This window comes from Oncorhynchus masou, chromosome 17 (assembly GCF_036934945.1).
Source record: "Oncorhynchus masou masou isolate Uvic2021 chromosome 17, UVic_Omas_1.1, whole genome shotgun sequence".
Taxonomy (NCBI): Eukaryota; Metazoa; Chordata; class Actinopteri; order Salmoniformes; family Salmonidae; genus Oncorhynchus; species Oncorhynchus masou.
This window is the reverse complement of record NC_088228.1, coordinates 24,257,819-24,271,106: the sequence shown is the minus strand read 5'-3', so window position 1 is coordinate 24,271,106 and position 13,288 is coordinate 24,257,819. Positions and strand designations below refer to the sequence as shown.

Sequence of the window (13,288 nt, the reverse complement as noted above, 5' to 3'; positions counted from 1 at the left end):
TATAGGACAAGGGGCTTGTACACGTCTCTGACCTTGAAGGCTCTCCTGATGTCCACTGAGTAGTGACGAGGTTAGATAATGTGAAGTGTAGTAAATACTGCTTGTCTTTATCAGTTTCTGTTATATTGGCCATTTGCTACCATTTCCCCTCTCTTGCTGTTGTGAATATGAAGGTATACAAACGGAACACTGCGTCGTGGAGAACATGCGTATGTATTTATAGAAGAATGTTGTTCTTCTGCACCCATGGCTTTCTAATCTGTTCCCTAATAGCACATACAGTACCGGTCAAGCGTTTGGACGCACCTACTTATTCAAGGGTTTTTCTTTATTTTTACTGTTTTCTACGTTGTAGAATAATAGTGAAGACATCAAAACTCTGAAATAACACATATGTAATCATGTAGTAACCAAAAAAGTGTTAAACAAATCGAAATATATATTTTAGATTTTAGATTCTTCAAAATTCAAAAGGCACTCGCACATCTGAGCAATCTTTTTTGCAGGTACATGGTAACAGTTGAACAAGATGAAGGAAAAAGGAAACCGTACACTCCTCTTGATAGTATCACTGATCTTTAATAAGCTTACGTATCGGCCTCACGGCCTTTGTCAGAGCTTTTGTGAGTTAAAAAAAAATTGATTCTTCAAAATAGCCACCTTGATGACAACTTTGCACACTCTTGGCATTCTCTCAACCAGCTTCACCTGGAATGCTTTTCAAACAATCTTGAAGGAGTACCCACTTAATGCTGAGCACTAGTTGGCTGCTTTTCCTTCGCTTTGCGGTCCAACTCATCCCAAACCATCTCAATTGGGCTGAGGTCGGGTGATTATGGAGGCCAGGTCATCTGATGCAGCACTCTATCACTCTCCTTCTTGGTAAAATAGATCTTACACAGCCTAGACATGTGTTTTGGGTCATTGTCCTGTTGAAAAACAAATGACAGTCCCACTAAGAGCAAACCAGATGGGATGTCGTATCGCTGCAGAATGCTGTGGTAGCCATGCTGGTTTAACTGTGCCTTGAATTCTAAATAAATCACTGACAGTGTCACCAGCAAAGCACCCACACACCATCACACCTCCTCCATGCTTCACTGTGGACACCACACATGCAAATATAATCCGTTCACCTACACTGCGTCTCACAAAGACACAGTGGTTGGAACCAAAAATTTCAAATCTGGACTCATTAGGCCAAAGAACAAATTTCCACCGGTCTAATGTCCATTTCTTCGCCCAAGCAAGTCTCTTCTTCTTATTGGTGTCCTTTAGTAGTGGTTTCTTTGCAGCAATTTGATCATGAAGGCCTGATTCACGCAGTCTCCTCTGAACAGTTGATGTTGAGATGTATCTGTTACTTGAACTCTGTGAGGTGCAATTTGATGTGCAGTTAAATGCCGATTTTCGAGGCTGGTAACGCTAATGAACTTATCCTCTGCAGCAAGAGGTAACTTTGGGTCTTCCTTTCCTGTGGTGGTACTCATGAGAGCCAGTTTCATCATAGCGCTTGATGTTTCTTTGCGACTGCACTTGAAGAAACTTTCAAAGTTCTTGAAATTATCCAGATTGACTGACCTTCATGTCTTAAAGTAATGATGGACTGTCGTTTCTCTTTGCTTATTTGAGCTGTACTTGCCATAATATGGACTTGGTCTTTTACCAAATAGGGCTATCATCTGTATACTACCACTACCTTGTCACAACACAACTGATTGGCTCAAATGCATTAAGAAGGAAAGAAATTCTACAAATGAACTTTTAACAAGGCACACCTGTTAATTGAAATGCATTCCAGGTATCTTCCTCATGAAGCTGGTTGAGAGAATGCCAAGAGTGTGCAAAGCGATCATCAAGGCAAAAATCTCAAATATAAAATGTATTTTGATTTGTTTAACACTTTTTTGCTTACCACATGATTCCATATGTGTTATTTCATAGTTTTGATGTCTTCACTATTATTCTACAATGTAAGAAAATAGTCAATATATAGAAAAGTAGGTGTGTCCAAACTTTTAAAAGGTTATTAAAAGGTTCATATACAGTATAACTAACCATGAGGTTTTTTTCTTTCCACAACAGGCAAGTACGCAATGAGAGACTTGGTCCACCGATTGCCCGGGGGGAACAACAACAACAGCAGTGGTGGGACTGCTGCCAGTGCTATTGGGAAGACCATGTCGGACGACACTATCACAGCTATCTGCTGTGCCCTGCATGAGGTCATTACTAAGAACATGGAGAACACCAAGGCTCTGCGTGACGCTGGAGGCATCGAGAAACTCATCGGCATCGCCAGGAGCAAAGGAGACAAGTAGGTGTCCAGAAGTCATGCTGTGCTCACCCTAATTTGGGAATCCAGAGGAAAAGATTGCTTGCATGCCTGCTGTCCAGCTATTCTACTGTATATAACATTAACACACTGTCACAAAAGACTATGTTCACTGACTCTAACCTTCAACCCTAATGCCAACACACAGCCCTCCTGCTCAGCTAGTAATTGTATATGGATTGTAGCATTAATGTAACTGCTGATCGTGACATGGGAGCTGTAAGTACGTACTAAGGTTCTGATCATTTCCCTCTTAATTCCCTGAAGTAGATTTTTTTAAATTATGTTTTCTCTACAACTCACCACTGTAGAGAAATGCCTTTTAAAGCTAGCTAATTGTGGTTTTTATGTTTTCTCGTTTGTGATTTTATGAACCCAAATATCCCTTATAAGCTTTTAGTTTGCAATTAGCAAGGTAACTTAATTGAGTGGTGTGCCTTGTCTTCCTCTCCAGTTAGTCCGGTGATGCACTTGCCTAATGTTGCCAAGGACAACAGACTCTGTACAACTGTAAGAATATGTTGCCTCATAGAGTAGAAATGTGTTATCTGGGATAAAGAGAAGAATAATCTTTAAGAGTCTTGACAGAAGAGAAGTGTTGCTATATCTGCAGTGCAATGATGTAATAACTTTTGATTATTCCATATCTCTGGTGTGAATCAGAATGAAGGATGCGTGGTTAATTGAATCACCTCTGGCGCTGACAGTTGTGGCTCGTGGAGTTTCTGTGCAGAGATAGAGGATAGGTGCTGTGTGAGAGAGAGGGCCTCTGATGCTAAACTGATTGGATTTATCTCTGCTAATTGCTTTTTCCAATTGAGATTTGTCTTGTTTTTGTGCAAAAATGACAATGGTGCTAAAGTACAGTTAGCTTGTTTCCATTTTATGTTCGGTTTGAATGTTTGTCTGAAAAATGATCGCTTGAATTTGTTTCTAAATGTTTTTGTACTGGTGATCTTTCATCTAGCAGCGGGCATACCAAACCTTTTGTTTAGAACATGTGGTTCTAGTCATCTGAGTAAAATGAAGTCTTGTGTTTCTCTTCCCCAGACACACACCCAAAGTGGTAAAAGCAGCCTCTCAAGTCCTCAACAGTATGTGGCAGTACAGAGACCTTCGCAGCCTCTACAAAAAGGTGTGTAATACAAATAACTTGCTGCCAACACAAGACATCTGCTGAAGGAGCTCTTGAAAGTTTAACACCTTAGTCTCTTGAGTTGGTTTTTATGCTCTTATTAAAATGAGAGAGAGAGAGCAAATGGCAAACCTGTGCAGCAGTGCATGCGTGACAGTTCAGTAAAGCTCACGAAGCAACACAAGTGCAAGAATGTATAGTGAGAGTAAAGCTGGAATCCCTCTGGGCTGCAGTTTAATGAACTAAAGAATCTGTCAATGTTGACCTGAGGAGAGGAGACAAACATGCTTTAATGAAACAAGACGGATTAAGAATTAGAGGGTTTAAAGGCTTTGAGAGGGGGAGAAAAACCAAGCTCTGCAAGACTGGTGTTGCATGCTTTACTAAAATGGATAGAGAGTCATTCTCGTAACATCCCCCTGTTTTATTTTGCCTCATTTTAATGTGAGGATAGTTTCTAACCCATTTGCTATTTGACCAGATTATCTTAGATCATTGAGTATGATCATTCAGTACAATAATACAGAATGTTGCAGTTCATTATCGCTAAGTTCCCTAATGCATCTCTTTTTCCCCCAGGATGGATATTCTCAGTATCATTTTGTTGGCTCATCCTCTACAATAGAAAGAGATAGACAAAGACCATATTCTTCCTCCCGCACCCCATCCATCTCGCCCGTACGGACATCTCCAAATAATCGATCAGGTGAGTCCACTGTTGTCTCTCCTTCTGCCCTCCCACTCCATCAAGTCACTACTGACAGACACCCAGGATCAGGACCAGTTGGTGGACAAGTGGTCTGCATGTCAGTGTGTAGGTGTATTCTCTCTTTACCCCATTAAAATACTGGACATCTTTCGCAAACTCACGAGGCTGATCATACTTTAGAGCATGTGTCAAATGGTGGGCCAAGTGTCTGCGGGTTTCTGCTCCACCCTTGGGCTTGATTGATGAATTAAGGTCACTAATTAGTAAGGGGCTCCCCTCACCTGGTTGTCTAGGGCTTAATTGAAAGGAAAAAACAAAAACCTGCAGACACTCGGCCCTCCGTGGAATGAGTTTGACACCCCTTCTTTAGAGCTTTAATTGCCAGACATTGCAGAACAATTTGGCCATGCATTTCAGACATAGATTCTGAAAACGTAGTAATGTTTTGGATTAAAGATGGGATGAACGAAGGATAAGGTGGTGTCTGCCCAGACACAGCAGTGCACAGACACTAATAAGCAACTGGCAGTTACTCACTTACCCTTTGAGATGAAAAGAGGGAAGAGAGGAAAGCAGGAGGAGGATGGAGGGATGACTCAGGTGACACAGCTGATTTCTTTTTTTGGGGGGGGGGGGGTTGAATACCACAGCTCAGGCTCTGTTCACCTCAACAGCAGCCTCATAGGATAACCCTTGGGAGTTAGGGCCCGAAGCAGAATAAATAGTTGTCAAAATACACTGACTAGAAGTCGCTCTGGGGAAGAGCATCTGGTATTGGTACTACTGTTGTTGAAACCTATAACTTGGTACTGTAGCCGTTGGCTGTGTTTAATGGTGATTATAAGAGGATGTTCTTGTTACAGGGTGTTCTAATTGGAGTTGAATGAAATTCAACGTGGAAACACTGACCTTAATGGATCCTATTAGAAAGCAATAAACTCTCTGAGTAAAGATTTCATAGAAGAGCCATTTGTGGATGTTAGATCTGTTTAGCCTACAGTATATAGTTAGGCCTATGTGTTTGTTTTCATTACATGCTTGTTTTCTCTGATGTCATCAGCCGCTTCACTGTCAGCTTTCCTTGACCTGTTTCAACAGAATATGTTACTGTACAAGAGCGGGAGGATTATATGCTGAACAAAAATATAAACGCAACATGTAAAGTGTTGGTCCCATGTTTCATGAGCTGAAATAAAAGATCCCAGAAATGTTCCATACACACAAAAAGCTTATTTCTCTCAAATGTTTACATTCTTTGCCAAGAAGCTGATTAAACAGCATGATTATTACACATGTGCACCTTGTGCTAGGGACAATAAAGGGCCACTCTACAATGTGCAGTTTTGTCACACAACACAATACCACAGAGCGTGCAATTGGCATGCTGATTGCAGAAATTTCCACCAGAAAAGTTTGTTCATTTCTCTACCATAAGCCTCCTCCAACGTCGTTTTAGAGAATTTGGCAGTATGTCCAACCAGCCGCACAACTGCAGACCATGTGTAACCAAGCCATTCCTGGACCTCCACTTCTGACTTAACCTGCGGGATCATCTGAGACCAGCCACACGGACAGCTGATGAAACTGTGGGTTTTCACAACCGAAGAATTTCTGCACAAACTGTCAGAAACCGCCTCAGGGAAGCCCATCTGTGTGCTCATCGTCTTCACCAGGGTCTTGACTTCACTGCAGTTCGGCGTCATAACCAACTTCAGTGGGCAAATGCTTACCTTCGATGGCCACTGGTATGCTGGAGAAGTGTGCTCTTCACAGATGAATCCTGGTTTCAATTGTACCTGGCAGATGGCAGACAGTGTGTATGGCGTCATGTGGGTGTGCGGTTTGGTGATGTCAACGTTGTTAACAGAATGCCACATGGTGGCGGTGGGGTTAGTGCACGAGTAGGCATAAGCTACGGACATCGAACACAGTTGCATTTTAACGATGGCAATTTGAATACACAGAGATAGCGTGACGAGATCCTGAGGCCCATTGTTGTGCCATTCATCCACCGCCATCACCTCATGTTTCAGCACGATAATACACTGCCCCATGTCACAAGGATCTGGACACAACTCCTGGAAGCTGAAAATGTTCCAGTTCTTCCATGGCTTGCATACTCACCAGACATGTCACCCATTGAGCATGTTTGCGATGATTTGGATCGACGTGTACTACAGTGTGTTCCAGTTCCCGGCCAAGTGGTGTGGGACAACATTCCACAGGCCACAATCAACAGCCTGATAAGCGAAGGAGATGTGTCGTGCTGCATGAGGCAAATGGTGGTCACACCAGATACTGACTGGTTTTATGATCCACCCCCCTGCCTTTTTTTAAGGCATCTGTGACCAACAGATGCATATCTGTTGTCCCAATCATGTGAAATCCATAGATTAGGGCCTAATGAATCTATTTCAATTGACTTATTTCCGTATATGAACTGTAACTCAGTAAAATGTAGCGTTTATATTTTTGTTTAGTGTACATGACAAAGGGGCTCAAATGAATGCCAAACGTCTTTTACAGCTAATCATATACTTGATGTGTAATCTGTGTGTTTGCAGCAAGTGCCCCTGCCTCTCCCCGAGAGATGATCAGCATTAAGGAGAGGAAGACAGACTACGAATCAACGGGCACCAATGCCAGTTACCATGGCAACAAGGGTGAGCACACTTCGAGGAAAGATGCCATGGCAGGTAGGAAGGAATTTTAGGGCCTCCATCAGCTTCCTCCTCGTTTCTGGAGTCAGTGTGTTTTCATCAGATGATGTGTACTCTAAAACCAGTGTGAAGGCTTTTTGTCATTTCATAATAATCAACTTGGCAACAATAACCACATACCTCTCTGTTTCTCTCCCACCGGTAGTTCAAATTTCAAGTGGAACCTCAACATTGTTCCGAGGTGCCTATGTCTCTCCAAGTGATGACGTCAAACACAACCAGGTAAGGTTTGAAAAAATGACTTGATATCATTGCAAGAGCAACGTTCACTGCTAGGTAAACTCTTATAAAAAAAGGGGAGCAAAAGGGTTCTTCGGCTGACCCCATAGGAGAACCCTTTTTGGTTCCAGGTAGAATCCTTTTTGGTTCCAGGTATAACTCTTTTGGGTTCCATGTAGAACCCTCTGTGTAAAGGATTCTACCTGGAACTCAAAAGGGTTCAACCTGGAACCAAAAAGGGTTCTTCAAATGGTTCTCCAATGGGGACAGCCAAAGAACCCATTTAGGTTCTACATAGCACCTTTTTTTCGAAGAGTCTACTGTCTTACCAGTAGCAGAGTAGTGCTCTAACCTCTGTGTGTGTTCTCTAGGTCCCTTCCCAGGGCCCCAACCCAGGCCAGGAGCCCTACCCTCCGTTCCAGAACCCTCCTGGAGTACAGTTTGAGGAGGCATTCTACGAGGACCAAGTGCACCAACGCCCTCCTCAGGCCACAGACTTGAACATGCACCTGGGCCTCAAGTCCACCGGCAACTACGTGGACTTCTACTCAGCATCCCGCCCATATAGTGAACTCAACTATGAGACCAGTCACTACCCGGCCTCCCCGGACTCCTGGGTCTAGTGGACTATAGAGGAAGGACTCGTCGTCAGCAGTGTGCTGGGATAGGGGGAGAGGAGCCGAAAGAGAGAGTAAGACAAAAAGGCCACGCATGCTTGCATGCACAACACAAGACATTTCTTCAGCGAGTTTAGTTTGTCCTAGAGAGCGATGTCCCACGCCCATGTGTCTTTGAAGAAAGAAGGAGAGAGAGAGAGAGAGACCGTCACAGAGCAGAAGGGATAGAAAGAGAGAGTCAGAAAGATAGGAGGGAGGGAAAGAGAGAGAGGAAGAAATAAAGAGTATGATCTTGTAAGGAAACGACTCGCAAAAGGAAGGTGCTAAATGATGGGGTCACCACCAGAAGCTTGGTGCGTTGAAGTGTGAGGAGCGGAATATTTTGGAGATAAGCAGGATTATTCTAGACAGAAGACAACTGTAAATATGTGGTATAGTAAAGAGATTAGTGTGTGAAGCACAAGAAAATGAAGAGTCATACACAAGCTAGAGAATAGTTGTCAGTCACAAACTCTTATTAGGATTCATTTACGGCTTCAACCTGTGTTGTATGTAAGGAGTGTCCTCTCACGGGCAAAGGAATTGCTTCTAGACTTTGTATCTTTTGATTTGTTATTTTTTTATTTGTACTTTTTTAATTCCGAATTCTGGTGTTAAGTATTTGATGTACATTACAGAGATACAAGTGCATTGTGTATATTACACAAAGACCTGTGTCCCTTCCCTCAGTGTCTCAACAGAACGTCAACTTGTCTGTTACATTCTGGGGGGAGAATGGAGTGGTACAATGTCTGCGCACAAACAAACAAATACGAGCAAATGTGTTTTAGCAACAAAATTAAGAAATAGCGTTAGTTCTGGCTAGTCTGATGTGAATTGGTGGAACTAAGCATCTCAACAGCATCATTCTACTCCCTTGGTGCTCTTCCACTGCCTAAAACAGTTTACGGAGGGACTGTAGATATACTCAAAATATGTTTATTTCCTACATGCCATGTAATTTTGTTTGTCCAACCATATCTACATGAAAACAAGTTTGTTCCTCCACACGCCTCCAAGTGATCTGTGCACATGGTCTGTTTTTAAATGTGCCAAACATGTTTATCTCCAAGCCGAGGGGTAACGTTGAACTTCTGTTGAAGTTTACATTCAACAGCAAGTCGTTGGTTCTAACAATCCCAGTTTGTAAATGCTTTTTTTTACGTGTTTTAATGGAATAAAGCTATATATACACTGTAACAAGACTGGAACATTACCAGGAGACGAAAATTAGATCTTTGAGAGCTTAATTCCCTCCAAAGATGTACAAATTAGTTGGGTCTGTGTTGTAAAATAATCAATGTTTGAGAAAAATGTGTTTTCTTTTCCAGAGAGGGTTGGCAATCATGTTCATGGTAGACTGTTAATAGAGTATGAATATATATTATATAAATATAAATATATACTTTTTATGTGCAGATGTGGATGTCACTTAAAGCAGCAACATTATGGAAGAGACTTGTAAAAAAAAATATATTTGTTCACCTTCATTTTCTGGTCTACACACTAAAATGTTGACTTTGTGTAGTCATGTTGTTGCTATGTGAAATAGGGGAGACCAGGAGCGGAATATCCACAGAGATACAGAAGTTGTCACAGACCTCGTTTCGACAGAAAAGGTACTAAAAGTTACAGCTCCAGATTTTTTGGTATTTTGGTGTTTACAGAATGTATATAGCTACTTCAAATCCCTAGCTTTGAATATTGAAATTGTCACAGGTGTTATGTCTTTCACCACCTTCTAAGAAAATGATCCGCTTGATCCTTGTTGGATTCCCTCAAACTTCTCAATATCAGTGGGGTGTACAGTTATCAACAATAGAGCTTGATGATCCAGTGTGTTTGTTTCTGTCAAAGAGATAGAAACGGAATGAAAGTGGCTTTGCCCAGTAGGACACACGGTTCCATAGCGAGCCCTCCTTTGAGGAAATGTTTCAATAACATTTTGTGGCAACCTAGATAAACAAATATTTAATTGCCCAGTAATGCATGAATAGCTCTTCTTTCAGTCAATGTTAAACCAAATGGTGGTAGGCTACACACTAAAGCTGAATTGAGGAGAAAACGGTCACACTTTATTTAGATAGCAAGCAGTTGTTTATCAACAGATAGACTTAAGGTTAGGGTAAGGGTTAAGTTTAGGGTTAGGATAAGGGTTGAGATTAAAGCTAGGGTTAGTAGATGGTCTGTAGAGCATCTACAGATGGACTATCCAAATAAAGTGTTACCAAAAAAAAAAAATCTTAAAAGTTGTGACAACAAGCCCTGGTCTCCCCTACATATCATTTATAAATCTCTCGGTCATCTTCAGATGCTTGAACAATGAATAAATGATGCAAAACCCAAATTGTTCAACATATCCTACAATGATCCCCTTCTCATAAGTTAGCATCTGAAAACAGACACAGTCCTTGTGAAAAGTAGGCATACCTGACAAACTGTATTGAACTATGTCAGTAACCTTTTTGTTGCTAGACAATGTGTTTTAAAGACTTGTGAAACTTTTTATTGTCTCAACAGATTGCAACTGCTACAAAAATATAAACTGACCATCTAAGATTGACTGTTTTGAGGGTTGTTTGTTCGTTACCAATATCTATTTGTGTGTGGTCTGCCTGTGCTCTCTGTGTTCTAAAACCTTTGGTTCAGCCAGAATAATTATGTTTACTCCTCTACATGAATATGCTCATTCAGTTTAGTAAAACATTTCTTAAATGTTTCTTTTGAAGTAATTGATTTCAGCAAAAATACAAAGAAGTTTGATCTGCAATGAGATTCCATTTTCATCTCATTGTGGATGAGACAATGCCCTTTGTGTCTTCAGTGTTGATTTGACAAATTGATATTCCAGATTCAGAACAACATTAACTTTCCCTGTAACCAAGGGAAACAGCCCACTGGGCAAAAACTGGTTGAATCAACGTGGTTTCCACGTCATTGCAATAAAAAAAATGTAATGTGATGACATTGAATCAATGTGGAAAACTGACTGGATTTGCAAAAAGTAATCAACGTTTGGGAGTTGTTTTTTTCCCCACCCAACTTTTATCCTAAATCCAATTACATAGTGACGTGTTTTGTTGATTTCACATTGAATTCACGTTAGTTGACAAATTAACCAAATTATATCAAAATGTCTGGAATAAAAAGTTGAGATTTTCATTAACATTCCAATCAGACACCATATTCGTTCAGTGCAGTAAACTCTTTCCTTTGTAGCTTGGAATCTGTTAATTCAAAATGAATTATTTTTTATTAGACGTGCTGAAGGTTACAATAGCATGGTGCAGTTACTTTGAGAGGGGGGGGGGGGGGGGTTGTATAAAGAATTTGTTTTTTCGTATTCCAATCTACAACGCTTATTTATTTCCTATTCCAAAGGCCTACTAAAGAGTTTCACACCAATTAGTGACGGATAGAAATCCTCCACAGCCAGCCCAGGCAGGGGACTGAGGGCGGCAGACTGAGTGAGGGGTGCCCTTACAGTTTCTCTCTAATTGTTTTCTCTGTGACATTGAGTTGAGGTAATGCTGACAGGTCTGTGTGAGATTACCACTGTGATAGGTGTTAATTACCGGGCTACAGGCCTAGTTGGGTAATGTTAAGCCTGAGGTTACCGTCCATGCCCATCGTCATGCCACCGGGGTGACCATCAGAAATATGCTGTATACACTGCCTGTATACACTGCCTGGCCTATATCTATACATCTCCATGAGAAATGCTACCAAAACTTCTCTCTAAAAGCTAAGAATATAGATTATGAATGGATGAAGGGAAGCACAACTAGGCCTAGTGCTGCTTCTGTGAAAATGCTCAAATTTCTCACCAGTGTGCCAGATACAGCATTTTGTATAGCTGAAAAGAAGCGATCTAAGCTTCTAAAAAGTAAGAGATGGAATATTCCATCGTTGCATTACATTTTAATTGCTTCTTTAATCCTGGGAGAATCCATCACTATGAGGACAGTTACTGGGAAGGAGCATGCAGTGTGTAGCCTATGTCAACCTCAAAAGCTTGGAAGAGTCTGCAGTGCCCTCTACTGGTCATTAGTGACTCATGCAGGTCAGGTCTGCCATTTTACTCTGCAAGGCCCAGTACTACCCCTGTGATGCACACTGTAGGTACAGATACCGATGCAAGCCGAAATGTACTGACTGCATGGCCCATGAATTTGATATTAGTATGGAACAGTAAACAACATTTTCTCTCCGTAAATGTGAAACATGCTACATTGTAACATTGTGATTATGCAAGTACTGTATGTGGGGCTGCAGAGAATATAGAGCAGTTTTAAAATCACCTGGACCATTTTGAATATTCTATTATATTCATGTGGAGGGGCACCTATTTGTGTGGATTGTCTTCTTAACATAGACAAGTATCAATAAAAACCCAACATAAAATAGCCTTCTGACTTAGTAAGCCAAATAGTTTTCTACTTTTTAAAAATTTTACCTTTATTTTACTAGGAAAGTCAGTTAAGAACAAATTCTTATTTTCAATGATGGCCTAGGAACAGTGGGTTAACTGCCTGTTCAGGGGCAGAACGACAGATTTGTACCTTGTCAGCTCGGGGGTTGTTCAACCTTCCTGTTACTAGTCCAATGCTCTAACCACTAGGCTACCCTGCCGCCCCAGCACCACTCCAACATCAATGTGAAAATGGCGTGTTTCTATATTTTTTGTTAATAAAAAAGAAGACAAGTGTTTCCAATGACATCATCAACCAATTAGTAGGCAATTCCTACTCATAATGAGTTAAAATCACGATGCACACCGATGATGTCATTGGAAACACTTATTTACCTCTATCTTTTTACCACAATACATAGAAATGCACCATTTTCACATATGTTGTTGGGGTGGTGTTGGAGATGATGAATTTTTTATTATTTTTTCCTTTTAAGCCTTGTTCACATTGGCAGTTTGAAGTGACTATTTGTTTGAAGTGATTATTTGTTTGAAGTGACTATTTGTTTGCATATCCGATAAAAATCTGTTATTTTTCCTTTGCTCTGGACAGCCAAAAAGCACATGGAAAAGGATATTTCAAGCCACATTTCAAACCATCTTCGTGGGTGGTTAGAAATTCGATTCAAATCTGATTCCTGATAGTGCAACTTCTATGATTTATTTGCCCGAAAAGTCGTTTTTTAGACTGTTATTTGGCATATCTTGTTACTTGCTAGCTACTCTACTGACGGTCTGATAAGAACATGTGCTAGCTAATTAGCATTTTAAATTATTTACAAAGAACATTTGTGAATATGCTAGAAAGATAAACAACTTCTTAGCTAGCTAGTTGACTGCTGTGGCTAGCCAAAAAGTACATGTTTTTAAAAGTTGGATCATCTTATCCTTTGAGGCTTTAAAAGTGTTCTTACGTTATGATTTTGAACATTCAAAGCAACTTGGAAAGTCCATGGCAACATTGTTGTCACCATGGCTTGCTACATAACTTCTGAGTGATAGTAAGCACAAGCACCACCACCAGTCAGCCCATACCACTGCAC

The 13,288-nt window shown here is 40.9% G+C and overlaps 1 protein-coding gene across 2 annotated transcripts in view; it reads left to right on the top strand.

Moving 5' to 3' along the window:
* The window catches only part of LOC135558743 (catenin delta-2-like), a 142,946-nt gene extending 132,609 nt beyond the window's left edge, over window positions 1-10,337 (top strand). For both annotated transcript variants that reach the window (XM_064992829.1, XM_064992830.1), the window contains 6 exons: window positions 2,086-2,317; window positions 3,386-3,470; window positions 4,050-4,176; window positions 6,744-6,875; window positions 7,045-7,121; window positions 7,490-10,337. In XM_064992829.1, coding sequence (XP_064848901.1) covers window positions 2,086-2,317; window positions 3,386-3,470; window positions 4,050-4,176; window positions 6,744-6,875; window positions 7,045-7,121; window positions 7,490-7,741 — 905 coding nt within the window. In that variant the 3' untranslated portion in view covers window positions 7,742-10,337. The remainder of the gene's footprint in view (window positions 1-2,085; window positions 2,318-3,385; window positions 3,471-4,049; window positions 4,177-6,743; window positions 6,876-7,044; window positions 7,122-7,489) is intronic.
* The last annotated feature ends 2,951 nt before the right edge of the window (window positions 10,338-13,288 follow it).